This window comes from Doryrhamphus excisus, linkage group LG5 (assembly GCF_037039965.1).
Source record: "Doryrhamphus excisus strain RoL-2023G ecotype Guam linkage group LG5, RoL_Dexc_Guam_v1.1, whole genome shotgun sequence".
Lineage (NCBI taxonomy): Eukaryota > Metazoa > Chordata > Actinopteri > Syngnathiformes > Syngnathidae > Doryrhamphus > Doryrhamphus excisus.
The window spans coordinates 17,628,310-17,648,294 of NC_136361.1; the positions used below are offsets into that span (position 1 = coordinate 17,628,310).

At 42.6% G+C, this 19,985-nt stretch overlaps 3 protein-coding genes and 1 long non-coding RNA gene across 5 annotated transcripts; 1 reads left to right on the top strand and 3 right to left on the bottom strand.

Annotated features, from left to right (window-relative positions):
- LOC131105196 (igLON family member 5-like) lies at nucleotides 1-3,128 on the bottom strand. Its single transcript, XM_078790823.1, has 8 exons — nucleotides 2,920-3,128; nucleotides 2,484-2,573; nucleotides 1,684-1,850; nucleotides 1,440-1,601; nucleotides 1,222-1,362; nucleotides 452-682; nucleotides 342-371; nucleotides 1-272 (listed from the first exon to the last, which is right to left on the bottom strand). Exons 3-8 carry the CDS (start codon nucleotides 1,706-1,708, stop codon nucleotides 94-96), a joined length of 768 nt encoding a protein of 255 aa, XP_078646949.1. The 5' UTR covers nucleotides 1,709-1,850; nucleotides 2,484-2,573; nucleotides 2,920-3,128; the 3' UTR covers nucleotides 1-93.
- Nucleotides 3,129-3,296: 168 nt separating this feature from the next.
- usp5 (ubiquitin specific peptidase 5 (isopeptidase T)) lies at nucleotides 3,297-12,145 on the bottom strand. Of its 2 annotated transcripts, none has more exons than XM_058053058.2 (20): nucleotides 11,854-12,145; nucleotides 11,278-11,406; nucleotides 11,140-11,203; nucleotides 10,934-11,061; nucleotides 10,715-10,860; nucleotides 9,810-9,994; nucleotides 9,637-9,731; nucleotides 9,365-9,558; nucleotides 8,161-8,232; nucleotides 7,979-8,066; nucleotides 7,768-7,893; nucleotides 7,533-7,686; nucleotides 7,297-7,459; nucleotides 7,137-7,225; nucleotides 5,673-5,858; nucleotides 5,260-5,403; nucleotides 5,017-5,159; nucleotides 4,732-4,882; nucleotides 4,507-4,591; nucleotides 3,297-3,811 (listed from the first exon to the last, which is right to left on the bottom strand). In XM_058053058.2, exons 1-20 carry the CDS (start codon nucleotides 11,959-11,961, stop codon nucleotides 3,718-3,720), a joined length of 2,544 nt encoding a protein of 847 aa, XP_057909041.1. In that variant the 5' UTR covers nucleotides 11,962-12,145; the 3' UTR covers nucleotides 3,297-3,717. The 2 variants fall into 2 exon arrangements, with proteins under 2 accessions (XP_057909041.1, XP_057909042.1); XM_058053059.2 differs by having other exon boundaries at nucleotides 3,299-3,811; nucleotides 5,730-5,858; nucleotides 11,854-12,142.
- On the top strand, nucleotides 11,720-19,153 carry p3h3 (prolyl 3-hydroxylase 3). Its single transcript, XM_058053060.2, has 16 exons — nucleotides 11,720-13,053; nucleotides 13,262-13,446; nucleotides 13,777-13,935; nucleotides 14,051-14,243; nucleotides 14,313-14,444; nucleotides 14,848-14,981; nucleotides 15,174-15,263; nucleotides 15,331-15,383; nucleotides 15,455-15,528; nucleotides 15,605-15,732; nucleotides 15,800-15,895; nucleotides 15,975-16,125; nucleotides 16,900-17,017; nucleotides 17,109-17,184; nucleotides 17,275-17,415; nucleotides 17,711-19,153. The coding sequence occupies exons 1-16, from the start codon at nucleotides 12,768-12,770 to the stop codon at nucleotides 17,864-17,866; spliced, it is 2,172 nt and encodes a 723-aa protein (XP_057909043.2). The 5' UTR covers nucleotides 11,720-12,767; the 3' UTR covers nucleotides 17,867-19,153.
- Nucleotides 13,996-17,887, bottom strand: LOC144898528 (uncharacterized). Its single transcript, XR_013627412.1, has 3 exons — nucleotides 17,686-17,887; nucleotides 14,846-15,877; nucleotides 13,996-14,188 (listed from the first exon to the last, which is right to left on the bottom strand). It is a non-coding gene; the product is annotated as an uncharacterized LOC144898528 (long non-coding RNA).
- Nucleotides 19,154-19,985: the final 832 nt, after the last annotated feature.

A 19,985-nucleotide genomic window follows, 5' to 3' on the forward strand; every position in this document is an offset into this window, starting at 1 on the left:
ATTGAAGGTGCACAAGGTCAACCAACCAACCAACCAATCAGATGATTAAAGTGCTATTTAATATGAACAATATCTGACCTAACAAATACATTTTTATCCAATCTCAATGTTACAGTATACGTTAGCATAACTTGCCTTCCTTCTTCTAACGTGTAGGTACAACACCAGCACCAAGACCAGCAGCAGAAACACCACCACGCTGCCACCGGCTGCCAGACCCCACAAGGTCGGCTTTGGAACTAAACCCTCACGGGGGGCCGGGGAAGTACCGCCTAAACAGACACAATGTTTGCTCAAGAAAAAATGGCCTCACTCTCACAAAAAGACGCAGGTTCACTTACCAAAAATCTGGAAGGGGGTTGTCATGGAGGCTGGAAAAAAAAAAAAAAAAAAAAAATTAGATTAGACACAAACAAAATTTAAGCTCTTTTAGTTGGCAATTTTTTTTTACCTTGAACACTAATAACCATCTCTGCGTACGTGGAGGCATCATTTGTGATCATGCACCTCCAAATGCCACTATGAGAAGCCTCCACGGGGTTGAGGCTAGCCGAGGAGCTAGGGTGATGACTCCCATCAGGACCCCTCCATTGGACCACCGTGTCCAAAGGCAGACCGGATACTCTACAGTTTAGTGTAGCCTGGCCACCCACGTGGAGGAAACCCGGGGGCTCGACCCATACTGACAACACATCAGACAGAAGGTGGTCACATGATGATAGATTGACGACTGTAGCGGTTTTATATTAGAAATATTTGTCATGTTCATTCATTCATTCATTCATTCATTTTCTAATGCTTTTTTCCTCACAAGGTATCGCGGGGGGTGCTGGAGCCTAGTCGAGAGGCGAGAGGCCAGTCGGGTACACCCTGGACTGGTGGCCAGCCAATCACAGGGCACATATAGACAAACAACCATTCACACTCACATTCATACCTATGGACAATTTGGAGTCGCCAATTAACCTAGCATGTTTTTGGAATGTGGGAGGAAACCGGAGTACCCGGAGAAAACCCACGCATGCACGGGGAGAACATGCAAACTCCACACAGAGATGGCCGAGGGTGGAATTGAACCCTGGCGCTAACCACTAGACCGCCGTGCCATATTTGTTATGTTCTGTAAAGATATTACTATTTACATTACTTTTATATTATTGGTGGAGGTCACATGATCATATGATTGTACATACAGCATCATATGCTGAGTTCACTGCTCACCGGTAAAGACGGCAAGAGTGTGCTCTTCACGCTTATTGCCTGCAATGCACGTGAACCGTCCGGCGTCTCCTTCCTTCACACCTGATATGACCAGATTTTTCTCATACGTGACCTTTGACCTCAACGCAATGTCAAAATTGCCTGAAGAAGAATACACACATGAGCTGAATTAATGCATAATTATAATAATAGGAAGAGGTTTTTGTCATATAGGTCACCTTTCTGAGGAATGCGATTCCTGCCACTGATCCTGACGATTAAATCTTTGCCATGAAGCCACTCTAGGTTGTTGACGAAGTTGTTGAGGCCGCACTTGATGGTGACTCTACGGCCTGCTGCGGTGTGGACCAGTTCACCAGTGGCAGAGAGCGCATTCAGCACTAATGAAGTAAAGACAAAGCGAGGAAAAACTCAGGTTAGATCTTAATATAAGCACATACGCCATTGTGTGTTGTCACTCACCTAGCAGAAATAACATGATCATCATCGTTGTGAAAGGACTGCAGAATTTGACAAGTGTTGTTTTAAATCCAGGCTAGACGCTCCACGCCGAGCTTCTGTTTGAGATAAGATGACAAGATCTAAACGACTCGACTCCTTCTTCACTTCCTTCCTCTCTCTTTCTTTGTCTGGGAATCAAAAAAATGTAAATTTGCTTGGCAAATAATTAAACATTATAATCACAGAGAAAAACATCAAAATAAATCAAATACTGTAAAATAGTCTATAATTGGTTTGTTATTAAATGTAGCATAATTTTGGTTACTGACCAAAGAAATGTAAAGCACCGCTTTTACTCATGTTTTAACTGTGTATTAACCAATGAATGTTGTATTTTGGTGTGTCTTCTATTCTGTTTACTTGCTTTATTCAACTTCACTCTTCTATAAAGTGTCTGAGTATTTTGAAAAGCACTATACAAATAAAATGTATTATTATTATTTAAAGTGTAACTCCCTGGAAAGTGATACAACCTGGCATTGAAACAATAATTTTGTGTCAAAAGTCACAACAAAAGCTGGGAGTTTAAATAGTCAGCACCTTTAAAATAAACTTGAAACTTCAGCTCAGTAAAAATAAATGTCATTTTTTTGCAATTGCATGACAGAAAGGCACCTGTGATGGCAAACAGGACATAAGTGATAACCACAGAACCAGACATTGCTACATACGTAAGTATAAGGCTGCTCCATGCACTACAATTAATTACAATTACAATACTACTTATGAAACACCACAATATCGACAATATCACCACACACCTTTGTTTCCTCGCTGTTGCTTTGTTTTGTGTTCGGGTTACGGGGGTATGCTGGAGCCTATCCAACGGGGGTACACCCTGGTGGGGTCGCCTGCCAATCACAGGGCGTGCCTGTTTTATTTTAAATGTCACGTTAAACAATTGCATGTACAGTTAAAGGTTAGATGATGGTGAGTTTGATTTACTTTCCACAATTTTCTTTGGGACAGTATAGAATGTGAATACATTTTCTTCTGTTTTAACTGCTTTTTAGCCTTGTATTACAGTTAAAAATATTAATCATTGCTTGTACAGTCAATACAATGTTTATAGATGTTGAGTTAGAATATGGAAGAGATTAATTCATTTTCCAGGATTTGATTTCCCAAAGAGGAAAAACAGTCCAGTTAGTCACAGAGAGAACATTAGAGAACATGAAATAAACGAGTGGGTCTTACCTTCACTTGGAGGTAGTTACATGTCCTTTGTATTCTGATTTAAGGCTGAAATCCTTCCTCACTCTTGCGAGGATGCAAACTCTGTAAAGGTACAACTTCAAAAAAGTACAAATAAGGTTGCACTTTAGAAAGTTGTAGGCCAGTATAAAACTTTGTGGCTTTGATCCTCATGTTGAGATTGCACACACTGCATCTTAAATACAGAATGTGTCATTCAGAAATGTAACATCACTTCATAAGACAGAATTTCATCAACATTTCCTGCAGGAAAAATAATTTTAATACACAAAAATGGGTACCCTTTGAAGCTGAACCTGATTAGGTTCAACAAAAAGCAACTCTACAGAATTTGTTTGACTTTTTTTTATTCTTTTCTTGATAGCACACATTGGAGCTGACGCTACTTGCTCTGTGATTGAATACGGTGGAGAGTCCAATAGAAGTAACTGAAGCCATGCATTGTAAACCAGAGGTAATCGAATATTTAGTAAGGGAATCAATAGTGTGACTCCCTCCACGTGATTTTGTTTCAAACATCACATAAAAGTCCAGATTTTCAGGAAAAATGAAATTTATGCAAGTAAAAAAAAACAAAAACAAATATGCGCAGCCAAGCAGCGAGGAGTAAAGAGAGATGTATTTACACTTCTTATAACATGGATGCTCCAAAGAGCTCGTTGGGGTGTGTGTGTGTGTGTCAATAAAAGTTGTGTGCATGTGTTCTGTGAGCATCCACACTAGCCACATTCACTTTTTCACAAAAAGTGCAGCCACGCGCCCCCATCCTCCATTACGGTCTCATTCAGCCACCCGCCGATAGAAGTAGAGGTAACCCAGGTCTTTGGGAGGTTTCTCTGAGGCGGCCACCTTCTGGTCATTGAAGATAACCCACCTGAGAGACACGAACACACACAGAGCACATCAATGAGAGGGTTCTTTATAACGCAACAACAAAACACAAAGCATATGAAGTATAAAATTCAGTAAAATCATATAAAAGTATGATATATTGAATGGTTCAATGGGTGAGTTTGTCTAGAAAACAAATTAATACAAATCACATTTTAGATATAAATGATAATAATACTGAACTTAAGTAGCATAAAATAAAGGTTCAGTATTATTATTGATATCATGATATAACATGATTGTTAAGGTGAAACTGTAACCCTACTTTTGGCACACCCTGTACACATTGGCACATATTGGAACAATGAAGAGCGCCATCTGCTGGTTTATTGTGTAGGTCGTTTACATAGAGAAAAGTGCACTGCATCGTATTGAGAAGTGGTTCTATTTTGGCCCTCTCATGTATCTATTATAGACAATAACAAGTTAATTTAATAGAAACACGGCCGATGTGTCAATCAAAAAATAGTATTATCTTTGTAACGGCAGAATAAGTTTACAACAGAATAGAAGTGCAATGTTTTATATATTGTGAAGGGATTCCATTTTGGCTCTGTCATGTATCTATACACATTAGCAAGGTGAACTAATAGAGACACAACTCAATGTCAATCAAAAACCAGCATTATTATTTGATCTCTGCATCTCCATGCCTGCTAATGTAAAAGAGACACTTACTGTTGATCCTTCTTGATGTGACAGACATAGTGGCCACACATGGTACTTGTACCCATGTGGCTGATGAAGGCAAACAGTTCGTATTCTGGACAGCGAGGAGAAAGCATGGTGAGATATTGAGGACAAGAAAGAACGCTTTTTTTATCCCCATGCCAACCACCTCACAAACTCTGCTCCCATTCTAAGACAAGACGCTTTGGTCCCGTCCGCCTATGCGGTACTCACTGCCTGGTCCATCTCTGACGCAAGGCCCAGGAGGAGGATCCCGACCGCTCTCGCTCTCGGCGGCTGAACGTCCTCCTTCAGACACCTCCATGGACTCGAGGTCGTCCAGGTGTGAGAAGATCCAGTCGACGGCCCGGTCCAGGGTATTGCTCTGAGAGAAAGAGACAATAAAATAACTGTAAAAAAAAAAAAGAGCATTACTACCTTAACCATTTCAATACATGGCTTCTATTTGTTTGTGTTGCGGCCCGTCGGTTTAACTACGTTAAAGGGTGGGATTCTAACCGTTGCTCGGAGTGCTTTGGTCGCCTGGTCTCTGCTGAACCCCATTGACACAATGGTTGCCACATGCTCCTCGGAGATGCTCTCAGTCGGCGTTGTCCCACCACCTGAGCTGCAGCCGGGCAGGACCAGGGGAGTGGAGAAGTCTGCAGCCAATCAGAAAAGAGAGGAACAAAATGACATTTACAATTGAACAAGCAAGTTCCTCGGATGAGGATATGAATTAAGTCTGGCTGCTCGGCACACCCGGGTCGTCCATGTGTCCCATAACCCAGTTCATGGCGGCATCAATTCCAGTGTTCCCGGTGTAGTACACAGCTTTCCGACAGGCCTCCAAGGGGAATCCCATGTCACAGAGCTGGGACACGGTAGAATCGTCTAGGGCCGGAGCTGAGGATTGTGGAGTTTAAAGAAAAAAAATGGCTGAATTACTTTGATGTGCTTTTTCTTCTCAGAGGAACAAACATCACAAATGTCAACAAAACTTTAAATAATGCTATAAATCACTAAAAACAAAATCATGACATGTAATATAACCCAAGTGATGCAAAGTGAACAACGAAGGCAACATGAGGACAGCAAAGGCAGAAAAGAAGTAGAAAAAGGAGGACAGGACCAGTGGACGTGAGGAAAAGAGCAGAAATGACAGACAGACTGACACAGCAGTGGGGAGTAGAGAGAGTCGTCCTCCTCGTTGCCGTGGGAACCCAGGATACCTTTAACCTCCACATCTGGGGTCATGAGTGGGGGCGGGGCCACCTCTGGTAAGAGCTCCTCCCCTGGCTGCTGGCCCGCCGCACGGAGTGCGCTCAGGTCCAGCGTGTCCGGGACATCGATGCTGACATCTGCAGAGAACGTCATTGCCGACATCACATTTAAAGACATGTTTGCACATAATTCATATAAAAAGTTATCATTTTATGACAGTAAATGTTCTTTAAGGACAATATAAATGAAACCGGAATATGCTTTAGAGTAGTCAGTGTATACCAGCTTGTATAGCAGTATTCAACTTGTGAAAATGAAATGAAATGAAAATTTTTGTGTAACTATCGGGCAAAACATGAGAGTGGTGTTTGAATGCCTGATCCACGCATTTATCACATCCAGAATTGACTACTGCAACAGTATTCTCTACGGTATAACATCCAAAACCCTCAACAAATTACAATATATTCAGAACTCAGCTGCTCGCCTCCTCACCTCCACCCGCTCCCTAAAAACCTCCACTGGCTTCCCGTCCCCCAACAAATCCATTTCAAAGTCCTTCTCATCACCTACAAAGCTCTCCACAATCTAACCCCTCCATACTTCACAGACCTCCTTCATCCACACAATCCCCCGCGTCCCCTTTGCTCCTCAGACTCCAACCTCTTGGCAACTCCCCTTTTAAGACCAAGCTCCGAACCTGGGGAGACAGGGCCTGCCATCCATCGCTGCCCCCACCCTCTGGAACTCTTTGCCACATTCACTCCGTGCTTGCCCCGACCTTCCCACCTTCAAAAAAACAACTCAAAACCCAACTTTTTATACCCGACTGCTGCGCCCCGCCCCGCTTTTAGCCTTGTTTTAGCTCTAAATGAATGTTTGCATATTGTATTTTAATGCTTTTACTCAACTCTATTTTTTATCTCTACTGTAAATGGTCTTTGAGTACCCTGAAAAGCGCTACACAAATAAAATGTATTATTATTATTACAGTCAAGTATGGCCGTGGCAGTTATAGTATGTAGTTATAATATATAGTCATAGTATGGCAGTGTCATGTTATAGGGCTGCATGAGTGTTGCCGGCACTAGGGATTCCCTAGCTTAGGAATCCCAAGCCCAAGAGAAGCTAGATAACAATGATGCTCATACTAAACATTCACACCCTGGACACAATCTGGGCGTGTTCACTGTAAGGCGTCCTCACTTGTGTTGCCAGCTGTTTAGAGCATCATGGCTAACGGTAGACTCATGTTCAGTCGACAGTATATCTATCCAGCTCTACACACCAACTACTCTAAAGTATATTCATCGTAATCTGCAATAAGAAGATATACAAATTGTTTTTGACAGAGCACCCATTTACACAGATTTGAGCTACTGTAGGTGTCCTTTTAACAGTGTTTGTGTACTTACCGAGTTTCTTGGGGACCCAGTCAAGGCCAAAGGTGAACTTCTTAATCTGAATAACCAAGTGGTCTGGGAATGAGGCAAATCGGGTTGTTCTGAAGAAAGAAACAGAAACACTGAATAACACTGATCATTCATACTTTAATCATGTTTCATCAGCGCATACTTGGTGGCAGTAGTCTTGGCTTGTATAGCAGAGCTCCAGAAATCAGTGAGGAGTTCAGGTTCACTGAGGGCCGCCATGCAAGTCGCAAAGGGAATTTGCGCACGTACGGGCAAAACTGATGAGTCTCCATTCTCACGCCGACGCTCCACTTCCTGTAGCTCGTCTGACAGGGAGACAATATCAAATCAAAAATAGTGTTTGTGCCAAGACAAACATGTCCCATCAGCCTTCTTTACCGGTATTGGTGGCCTGGTCCATGGGCACGGGTAGCTGGATGATGTAATCCACCCGCTGCGTGTACTTGGCCTTTTGGGATTGCTGACACACAATCTTCTCCTCCACCAGGAACCTGAAGGCTTCAGATGGGTTGGGCCCAGAGCGACAATTTCTCTGAAAAAACGGCGAAAAAAAAATGAAGAAAATCTGAATAATGGAGGAGGACCAAGGAGCATCAAGTAATGTCACATTTACCTCCACCATGTTTATGAAGTGCAATAAAAACTCCTGAGCGTCTTGTTGCCGATTGGTGGAGAACTCCGGGTGACCTCGCCCAACAAGTGCTTTGAACATTTGAGGTGCTATGCCGATTTGGTAATCCTGGCAATAAAATACTCTGACAATATCAGCTTCGGCAATTATACAGAAAACAGTGTCAGTATTTATTTATTTTAGCTTTTCTTACATTGTGCTCAGATGCACCATTTTCATCAGCGGAATCTGGTGCCGGTTTGGAATAGTCGCCCGACAACAGACCGTAGCCCAGTTTGGCTCTGAGTGACAGCAAATAATGACATTGTTGCAGTGGACATCAACAAAATACCTCAGAAATGTTTATTTGTCAACACTTTAAAAAGAGACACTCACACTTGGGTCTTGAAATCTTGAGTGGGGTCGCTCGGGGCCTCGTCAATAATCTTGTCAATGTTGCACACATACCTAGAAAAAGCATGGGAACTACTTTACATTCATGGCTACTAAAACAGTCTCAAATTAGATTGTAAAAGCAAGTAAAAAAAGCATGGTTTTGTGTTGTTTTTTTGTTTTTTTTTACTATTGCTATATTTTGTTCCACTTACCTCATTCCAAAAAATGTATAAAATACCATTTCATTTAAACATAACTTAAACATACCCTTGATCAGCCAACTAATACTGCACTCTAGTGTGTAGTTCCAATTATCAACCTAACAGATTTATTTATTTATTCCCATGAGTGAAAATATATCTATAAACCAGGGGTCTCAAACACGCGGCCCGCGAGCCAAATGTGGCCCGCAGGACCCTAGTTTGAGGCCCCCGCCTTGATATGAAAGTTTAATGTTAGTGCGGCCCGCGCAAGTTTGATATGGATGCTGTATGGTATCATGTACCCAGAAAAAATTATTACGTTTGATTAATGTTCATGTTAAAGGTTAAATAACTGTTAATAGTTATCCTCCCTATCCGTGTGGAAGTGGTAAGTTTTTGGCTATTTAAGTTTAAAGGAAATAACTTGAAGGCTACCGTTTAGGTCGCTAGCTCTCTAGTTTGCGAGTTAGCATGTGTCTCAAGACCCTGCAGTTGCGCAATATGTTGTAAATAAAAAGAGTATAAATGTGACTATAGTCGTGTTTTGTCATGTCTACTGGGCTCTAATAATGCTTTGTTAATTTTAATCTGAAAAAAAAACAAAATTTGTCGACCCACCAACTATATGTGCTTTCTTAAGTTTTTATTATTTGCCGTTTTATTGTTCTTATTATATTTATTTATTCATTACTGATTGATTTTCTTTATTCTTGATTTGTTTATTTATTTTTCATCTTATTTTGTGTAGAAAAATAAAAAATAAGATATTTGAGAACAGTGGAATGTTTTATCAGAGCTTTTCTTGTAGAAAATCAAAACCAAAGCAAAGTTTATTCATTTTTCTGTTTTTAATAAATGCGTTTTTTTTTTTTTTTTGAGGGGGAAAACCTGATGCGGCCCAGTCTCGCCCAGACTCTAGCCCCAGTGGCCCCCAACTAAATTGAGTTTGAGACCCCTGCTATAAACAAACATAGTGGAGAGGAGGAGGACAGAATACATACTTGCTCTGGAAGTCCGGAACAGTGAAGAGCACTTGCATGACAGAGTTGAGGTAGCAGCTGTTGCCCAGGTTCTTCATGCCAGTCAGGCCGGGTCCAAACAGGGGACGCAGAGTAGTCCCTGATTCTTGGATCACCTCCCACTCCCCGACACGCTGATTAACGGCAATTTCCAGCTCTGTCATGGTCCGCTCAGTCTGAAGAGGAGCAGAGGAGGAGGACATCAGAAAGAGGAATGAATATTAAGTAAATACTTAATATTTGAAGTAACTTGCCTTTTCCATGGTCATCATGTCAATGCCAAAATGAGAAAGGTGCTCTGGTAACTTGGAGTCCAGTACCATGTCATCCTCGTCGTACGAGTAAACATCTGGACATAAAAATAACATACAACAAATCAAATAGGTACATTTTCAGAATGAGGTATTTCCCATTGTGCAAGTCTCACCTGCTCCGTCGGGTGTGATGGTTCCCAATTTGACAGCCAATGGGTGGCCCGTCTCCTGGAAGTGGAGCAGGGCGTGGTTATTGCCGCCCGAGCCATCAAAGTACCTGCGACCGCAGAGCACTTTGCCGTCTGTCAGGTTCATCCAGATGTTCTCCTGGAGGCCGCACACTTCGCACCGCCAGCCGCTATCACAGAGGGACACACCAGGGATGTTAACGCTTCCATAGCCACCTTTTCTTCAAGTGGACGTGGTCGTATCCGCCATAGTCTTATAGACGTGTGCTATGTTTACTGTGAATGCCGAGTAATATGCTCGAGTAAATTGAAATGTTTATGTTTTGGTGTTGGACGCAGAAATGGGTGTTATGGATGTAAAATGAGACAGACAGGAACAGACTGTTAGACAGGTTGCTGTGTTTGCATGTGTGTGTGTGTGTAATGCAGCCAATGACTGAGCCTCGCCATCCCATTTACATACCTCTGAAATTACAACAGTTTCTTTAAGCTGTAAAATTCGGAAGTCATACACCCTTGTCATTTTTGTGCGGTCCATGTGTTTGCTATGTCATTTATCTCGCTACAAACATCTTAAAATGGTGCCCACGACCCACAATGCTTTGCACAATTATGTGCAAATATCTTGCGATTTCGTCTTATGCACGTGATCCAAGATAGGCAGCATAATTAAAACAGATGTCATTTCGGAAGCTAAACAAGCAGACAAATGCAAGCTAAGGCAAAATTTGAGGAATAAATTTGGTTGTTAACCAAAAAAAAAACTCTAATCGAGGTACCACTTTCAATTTCCATTATTTCCTGTACAATATGGAGTTCAGTCATCATCCAAGAATGGATTGTGCAAAATTTGTTTAGTCAAGGGGGAAGACTGTGGACTTCAGTCTCACCTGGGAGGGATCTTGATTCCGTTGTCGAGCTGCTTGAGGCCGGCGGCATGTCGCGACTCCTGTCTCACCTCTCCGTCCCACTGTTGCACTTGCAAGATGTGCGACACAGAGTCAGCCGCCATGATGCCCGTCATGGAGAGTGACACCTTTGCGGATCGTTAAAATGATTCGGTCAAAAGTGCTGTTAAGATTTTAGACATTAATGGCACCCTCTCTCACCCGTTCTTTCACGACATCAGGCATAGCTGCAAGGTCCTCTGATGTCACTTCCTGTCTGTCTGGGAAGATGACAACCTTGACGTCCTCCTCATAATACTCCTGGTCTACATCAAAGCCCCCTTCGATCCCTTGGAAGCGACAAATACATATGAGTATTTAAATATCATGTGTATTTATGGTAGTAATAACAGGCATCAAAGCTTCACCTATAGCCAGCCTAGTGGGCTTCTTCTTAGGCGGGTGACCTGATCCAGCGGTATCGTCTTCCTTCTGAAAAAACACAATAAATTGTGACAACAGAAATGGTATGAAAAGCGCTGTTGATTATAATTTTTGTTTAATACCTTGGCCTTACGAGTCCTGGTGATGTGCAAGTAAGCCCTCTGACCAGCCCGAGCATGGTGCCTGCCCACATACTGGCTTCCAAAACCCAGGAAGCTGTTCATGCACACATAAAGGCCTCCTTCGCTTTCCTAGGGGGGGGACACAAATCCAAAAGATGTTGGATGTTGTCCTCCTCCATCATCACAACGCTGGGAAGTTCTCAGCAATGTGGCTAACTTTCCATGAATCTGTTGAAACTTGACGAGACAGCAAACTAACTCGCCGAATAACATATCAACTTTGATGTAAACGTTATAATGTCTAGAATACTTACAATGAACGCCTGCGAGTAAGTTTGACAGTGTTCAGGTTCTAAGTATTTCTGCTAGCTAGCATGCTAGGTGCTAAGTTTACTGTGCTCTATTAGCTTAGCTTAACGTCTGCTGGCTAGTTAATGAGGTGGTAAAGTAAATGTAGCACGACATTAACTGCTTATTAAATAGCAAAACAACACGGAGCGGAAATCCACTGTAGAACTGACTACTGTTGTTTGGTTTGTTGACAAATTAGACCATGAAAGGAGAGATGATTCTTACCGGGGAGGAAAATGACAAGGCGCATTCATCTTTGTGGACACGGTCTCCAGGTTTCGGAACCCGAATTGTGGACAAAACCGACATCAAAACCTCACTGACGTCCCCCATGGCCAGATAGCGAGTACCGACGTTCAGTGAGACACTCGCCTGTGTGTAAATGTGGACACCCCCGGGCAACCTTAATTCCCGAAAAGAGTGCCTAGCCTAGCCCGTCTAAAGTGACTGTGTTTGGTTGAATGAACCATGAGACGCTGCTGCCGTGTGTTGTGGGAAGGCCCTGAACGTAGCAGCTACTACCGTAACTATTCTGTTAAAATCGCAACTTAATCTTAAAATTAGTTTAATGGATGTGGGTGAAATTTGCCAAATAATTTTAACAACCTTTTTCTCATCGTTTGGGTTGTAATGACAAAAAATGTCAAATTTTTCACGAGTTATAATAAACTAATGCAACCCTTTATAAGTTTTTAGAAATGGGCGGATCAATCCATATATCAATACCAGGAAAGTATCAATATTGGATCGATACTAGCATACTGAGCTCAATGTTGCTGACAATCGTTGACCCATAGCAGGTTCTGATAAAAAAATGTAAGGTGGGTGTTTACTCTCCCATTGTGTAAAATCAAATGTTTTAAGCGGTCACTCCATTCAGCGATAATTACGGTAATAGCTGTTGCAACATAAACACAGCGTCCTCTTTCGTTCACTTGCTGGTACTGCAAATCAGGATCAACATGGGTGTAAATAAATACGCATTAGTACATTTCTTATGGATGATTTTTTTTTAAGGTCGTGGTTTTGTTTTTGTTTTTTTTTTATGACGAAAGAGGAAGTTAGTTCCCCAAGTCCCTCCTCCTTGCCTCCAAACTTCCACAGCCTTGACGCTGTCTCTCCTCTCCTCTCCTCGGACCATGGCGCTTCCCTCCGACTTGGTCGCTGTCTACGTGGCGTCTCGGGTCGTGTGCCTCCTTGTGCTATTTCACGAAACCTCTGCAAACTCGGACGTTTCGTCGTCGCTGCTGCAGCCTTATGACTTTTTGTACTACAAAGGCGTACGCGCGTACTTTGGTGGAGAGTGGGCCAAGGCTGCAGAGCTCCTGGAGCGCTCCATTGCCACCAAGGAGGCTCTGTTCAAGCACCGAAGGCTGTGTTATGATGAATGCTTGGCCGCGGGGCGAGATGCTCTACAAAAACTGGGTAACTTTCAGCTGCAGACAGTAACTGTAGTACTTACAGTTTATAGCTGCAAACGTGCAAATTAGGGGTGTCCAAAGTGTGGCGCATGGGATATTGGTGTACAATTAAGGTCTGTTTTTAAATCCGTTTGCACACCCCTGATTTAAATTTAAACTCTTTGACCTAAATGGGAACTATGAAGCTAATGGTCACTTCTATGTTTTGTCAGACACCGAAGAAGGGAGCCTGTGGGACCTTTGGGTCTTGGACTGGATGCAGAAGAAGGCGGAGTGTTTGAGGTTCTGTATGGGACGTTCTGTCACCCATGTGGGACAACTTCCTGTATCTACAGACATTGAGTATGAGTTCAGCTCCAGGAACCCTTACAACTTCCTGCAGGTTACATATTACAAGGTCAGTTGTTATTATTTTATACATAAGTTTATAATGGCCATGCTGGCCAATCACAAATGATCCCATTTATTGGATTGGCTTGAAACTTCTCACATAGCTCTATAAAAAACAGTAAATTTAGAGTGCTTAGTCAAATCACCATGGAATTTGGTACATACCTTTTAGGGGACTGACAAGCACATGTGAAAAGTTTGAATAAGATCAGTTGAAAAACATGGCCGCTGTCAAACAAAGCATCTTTGTAGGAGCATGGACGGGAATGAGCAACTAAGGTGTTGATCGTTTGTATTATGATTATACAATTTATCTGCTGTCACCTGTATTTGTCAGATGGAAAAGCTGCAGAAGGCGGCGTCAGCGGCTCAGACTTACTTCACGGCCAACCCCGGTCACCTGGAGATGAGGAACAACATTGAGAAGTACAGAAGGATGGAGGGAGTGACAGATGAAGCCTTTCAGGACAGAGAGACAGCGAATGAAAAGCACTGGGTTAGGAATGATGGAAAAAGAAAAATAATTCATTTCACATGTCTGCTATTGTGGTTGTAGTTGTGAGTGGTGAGGCTAGTCTGCATCAAATCGTTGATTGTTTTTACGTATACAGGCGCTGTATGATTCCGCACTCCAGCATGAGGCGTTGTCTGAGTGGGCACAGGCGGCGGACACATGGCGAGCGTGCGTGAACGAAACGCTGCGTCAGACAGAAGAGTGCAGGGTGCAGTGCGTGGTGGCCTGTCAGCGCCTGCCTGAGGACAGGGGAGAAGAAAGCGTGGATGGCGTGTTTGAGAAAGCCGCAGGTATAATAAAAGTGTTTTTCTACCAAAACCGAGAAATAGGACATCACTTTTTTTTTTTTTGTCATCTAGCGCTTTCCTTGTCGCTGCTGTCTTGTCAACAGTCGTGTGTGACTCAGGTGGCCACACGTCCCGGGAGGATCTCCTCTCAAGAGGACTTCCTGCCCACTCAGTTGGAGCATATGCACATTGCACAGTTTAAAGGTTTGTGTTTCCAATAGGGATGAGCAAATACACCACCATTTGTACTCGGAATGGGCGGGGCTTAAATTGGTATATTATTTTTACAAGGATTGATCAGAAGTTGCTATATTTATTGTTTATTATTCAGCTATATGTGTATGTGTGTAAGTCATGTATAAGACTTAAATGTATTAGTTGTTAGTATCAACTAAAGGTCTTTGAGGAGTTCTTCCTCACAAAACTCAAAACATGGCTGCATTGACATTGTGCTGTATACTGGGCACTGAAAATAGCCTTGACTTGTCCAAAATTAAACTAAGGATTCTAATCCAACCTGAGAATGATTAATTAGTGTTGTCCATCAAATATGTAAATAGATTGGACTGATTGGATGTCTTTTATAAGTGTCACTGCTTCCTCACAGCTGGAGATGTCAGAGGTGCAGTGCAGACGCTTCGCTCCCTTCTCCTCTTTTACCCTTCTGATCAGGACTCTTTAGACAACCTGCAGCTCTACGTTGACACACTAGGGGGAGACAAAGAGGCACAAACTGCTCAGGTATGAGCACTGCAATAATGACAATGTTTCCTTTCTATATTAAATGGTTGATATTCTTTCTAATGCAGTCAGTTTTGCAGGGATTTGTGTAAATTAGGCGCAAATATGCAAATATTTCTGGTAAAAAATGTTGGTCACATTGATGGGGGTTTTGTTAACTTCAAATATGGATTTCATGTGTTTATCACACAGGAGATTGCTCGTTATGTAAGCCGCTCATTACAGCAGAAGAAGCTGCTGTATTTTAGTATGGAGAATCTTAATTTCACCTTCATTGACCCCGTAAGTCACCATAAATATGCACTATTATGCTCATTTGGGACATTTTAATAAGTGTTTTCCTGTGCAGGATCTTTGGACTCCAGAGGATGTTGTTCCTGAATCCCTCAGGGAAACATGGAGGTAAGACAGCCCAAAAAGAAAGTTGGTCAGTAATCAAAGTTAAAAGTATTTACGTTTTTTTGGGGGGTCAGAGCAGAGAAAGAGAAAATTAATGAAAAAGCGGACGAGCAGCCGGAAGATGTGGATGACAGCGGCTTTTTTGCAGGTTAAACATGCATACTTTTTATAGTGCTTTTGAGCACAACACAATACTTTCCTTTTCCTGCTCGTCCTACCTCCAGGTGGTCCAGTCCCTCAGGTGGGTGTGACCATCACCATGGATGACGTGCTCCTTAACGGCACCAATCGTGTGGTCCTGGATGGAGTCATGACTGAAAAGGAGTGTGACAGGATGTTAAAGTTAGCAGAAGTAAGTTTGAGTTTGAGTCTAGCGTAACCATCTTGCCTCATTAATACATTCTGGTGTTTCTTCATAGGCTGTGGCGTCTGCAGGAGACGGTTACCGGGGGCGACGGTCGCCACACACACCTCACGAGACACTGAATGGCCTCACCCTGTTAAGAGCCGCAAAGGTGGGCTAACAATATGAATATTTTTGTTCACAAAATGCAACATTTGCGAAACATTTCATTCTTTCACTGCACGTCACAGCTGGTTCAGGACGGCCTGGTCAACCACACTGACGCCAAGTTATTACACGAGTTGGGTGAGAGAGTGCGAATCCTTCTCCATTCCTACTTTCGGAGCCCATCGGGGCTCTTTGTCGCTTTCACACACTTGGTCTGCCGGAGTGCTATTGCAGGTAAGGGGGATAACCTTGTTGTAGATTAAGCCATTATAGTATTTAAGTAAGAGGGCCCACACTAGCAGCACGGTGGTCAAGTGGTTAGCATGCAGACCTCACAGCTAGGAGAACAGGGTTCAATTCCACCAATTCTGTGTGGAGTGTGCACATGGGTTTTCTCCAGGTACTCCGGTTTCCTCCCACATTCCAAAAACATGCTAGGTTAATTGGCGACTCCAAATTGTCCATAGGTATGAATGTGAGTGTGAATGGTTGTTTGTCTATATGTGCCCTGTGATTGGCTGGCAACCAGTCCAGGGTGTACCCTGCCTCTTGCCCGAAGACAGCTGGGATAGGCTCCAGCACCCCCGCGACCCTCGTGAGGAAAAAGCGGTAGAAAATGAATGAATGAATGAAGTAAGAGGGCCCATACTAGCGGCACGGTGGTCGAGTGGTGAGCTTGCAGACCTCACAGCTAGGAGAACAGGGTTCAAGTCCACCCTCGGCCATCTCTGTGTGGAGTGTGCACGTGGGTTTTTTCTGGGTACTCCGGTTTCCTCCCACATTCCAAAAACATGCACTCCAAATTGTCCATAGGTATGAATGTGAGTGTGAATGGTTGTTTGTCTATATGTGCCCTGTGATTGTACCCCGCCTCTCGCCCGAAAACAGCTGGGCTCCAGCATAGGCTCCAGCACCCCCCGCGACCCTCGTGAGGAAAAGCGGTAGAAAATGAATGAAGGGCCCACACTAAATATCAAATGTGAAAAACACATTTTCTACCCCCAACAGGGGACCAGGAAGGCAGACTGGACCTGTCTCATCCTGTCCATGTGGACAATTGTCTCCTTGAGCCAGATACCAAACAGTGCTGGAAGGAACCACCGGCTTTTGTACACAGAGACCTCAGGTACACTTTTAAATATGGCTTTCTTTGATTGTTTTTTAGTGTAATTTAGTGCTAGTTATTTCATATCAAATCTTAATATCTCTCTGCACAGCGCCATTCTATACCTGAATGATAACTTTGATGGCGGCGAGTTGTTCTTCACCAACAGGGATGCCAAAACAGTGACAGTATGTTGTTTTTTTTTCTTCATCCCCACATTTTGTTTTTATTCCTTCCAGCTATTTAAAGTCTTATCGTTTACGATTTTGCCCCCGCAGGCTAGAGTCAAACCGACATGCGGTCGACTCGTCGGTTTCTCATCAGGACCGATAAATCCGCACGGTGTTACCGCGGTAACAAAAGGCCGGCGGTGTGCGCTGGCTCTGTGGTTCACCAAGGAGAAGTTATACAGGGACATGGTGAGTGTTCATGTCCTGATCCTTGTTGCCATGACAGTGAGAGCACAATGCAAATCCGGTGGTGGTTGTCCTTGTTTACAATATTGTTGTTAGCTCATGGAAGAGCAGTTAACCTTAAGGGGAGCTCTCAGTTGTGTGACTGTGTTATTTGCACTTTTGCTGCTTTTAAAGTGTAATAATATTTAACTGAGTGCCACTGAAACTCACCAACCGCATCATTAGCTGATAATGAGGGAGCCAATAGAAAAAGTGTATGATAAAAATGTCTACATTAATGGCATTGTCTTTCCTGCAGGAGCGAGAGGAGGTGGAGACAGCCTGGGCCGCCGATGGACAGGCTGTGACCAAAAAGGATGAAAAGGAGGAGCCCAAGAATGCTCGCAATCAAGCTCCAGCTAAGGTGGCCAGCAGAGGGAGAGGACGTGTGACGTCGGGCAAAGATGAACTGTGAGCGTGTGAAAGTGGATTTCCTGTCTGCCAGTGAAAGTAATTTATAAGTGACTTTAGACTGCATAAGAGAAACACAATACATTTCATGTGTTGTCATGACTGGAGTTGAGCATCAGGTGTTCAATCTGTATTTGTCTTCAATGCTGTATTTGAGTAAGAACCGTGTTCGTTTTTAGCGGTGTTTCACACAATATTTTCGCCATTCGCTAAGGTCAAAGGTCATCATTCAGTTCAACTATCAAAAAGTCTAACTGATGTTTTTTTTGTTTTGTTTCATGTCACAAGGATAGACTTTTAAATTATATTATGATGATCCAAGATGGCTGCTGTAGCTCAGGTCAACAATTCAACCATTTTCCCCACAGGAAATAATATAAAGTGGATTTATCCCTTCCAGTGTCAAACTGGCACCTTCATAAAACATTTAACTGTACAGGCAGTGTAACATTCTTATCTGTCATACAAGTTTAAAAAAAAAAGTTAATCACTGTGCAATACAACTAAAAGTTAAAAAAACATTTTTGTTTTGACGTTTTTTTTCATTAATTCATTCGTTTTATACCGCTTATGCTCGCGGGGGTTGCTGGAGCCTATCCCAGCTGTCTTTGGGCGAGAGGCGGGGTACACCCTGGACTGGTCGCCAGCCAATCACAGTGTTTTGACGTTTCATGTCTATCAATGTTTTTCACACTTAAGTCATTGTATCGCTTCTATTGTCCATTTCTGGTTCTATGTTTATCATCACTTTTTGTCTTTTTTCCATTCTTCTGTGTTTGCAAAAAAATATTTAGACACAAAAAAAGGCACAGAAAAAAGCACAAGCACTACATGGCGTCTTTTTGAAGGGTTAGAGGTTCTACTTTATTACACAGTGGATGACTTATTTCTACTCTTGTATGACAGTTAGGGACGCTAATGTTACTTTTTACATCATCTGTACATTTAATAAACATGACCCTGTTGCATAATATAATTCTTTTACCTCCCAAACCCTGATTAGGAGCCCAAAATAGACAAATATGCATAATTGGACTTGAACTATCAAGTTTTCTTTGATAGTTGCACGTTTTCAGTTTCTTAATGCTGCAATTTTTCAGTTTTTCCTCCATTTCTAAGTATTTATTGCACCTTTCTGTATCACCTTACTTTATGGAGGTGTATCTAATGTAATGAAGTGTGTGTAAAATTGCTTGTGTGTTGTTTGTATTTATACTTACTGTGAGCAAATGTTTTTTTTTTGTTTCTGTTCCTCTTTTTTTCCACCTTTCAGAGTACAAGTCTGTCGGAAAGTGCAGTCAAATTCACACTCTGTTGAAACCTGCAAATAAAAAAAAATAAGAAATGACTGTGTAGTTACATTAGTGTGTCAGAAATTGCAGCAGCAGCAAAAAAAAAAAAAAACGAGCATAGAAAATGGGGGGCTGCTGGGATAGAAATAGAGAGATTACTGCTAATCCCTCCATAAATGAGTGCATTTGTTTATGAAGCTTAAAAAGTCTCCCATTTAGAATATGGAATAGTAATCCAGAGTGATCATTTAATCATTCAGCGCTCTCATGCAGCCACGTCTGTCTTAACCCATTTCAACCAGTGGACCCCTGTCCCATCACCCCCCCCCCCCCCCACACACACCCGTCATCATCTTCTCAGTACAGAGTCAAGTGCTGTTTATGGCCCATATTAACACTCTCACCTCTCACCCCCCCGTCTGTGTGTTATAATCCCACTCCCACCACCATTACTTTTACTTCTGCTAGAATTGGGTCGGCGTGCCTGTTTAATGGCGCTTTAAACTTGTCGTCCTCTTGCAAGCGGAAAACACAGCGTACCCTAAACATCTGCAGTAATCCCCTCTTAAGTAGGTGTAATGTCTACATAATGCATATCGTCGCATTGGTGCTCTAATTATGCGTGGCAGGAAGTTTATGGGTCGCCATCTTTGTATTTTACTTCATGACCCAAGGCTTCCTTGCATAATATTAATCATTTAATCAATCAATTCAACAAGGGATTTAGTATGGTTTGTAGAACCATCACCGATGTCCTTTACAAAGAACCATGTGAAAATACAGCTGGAATAGGTGCAGATTCTGGAAGATCTAGAAAGCTTTCCGTGTGGG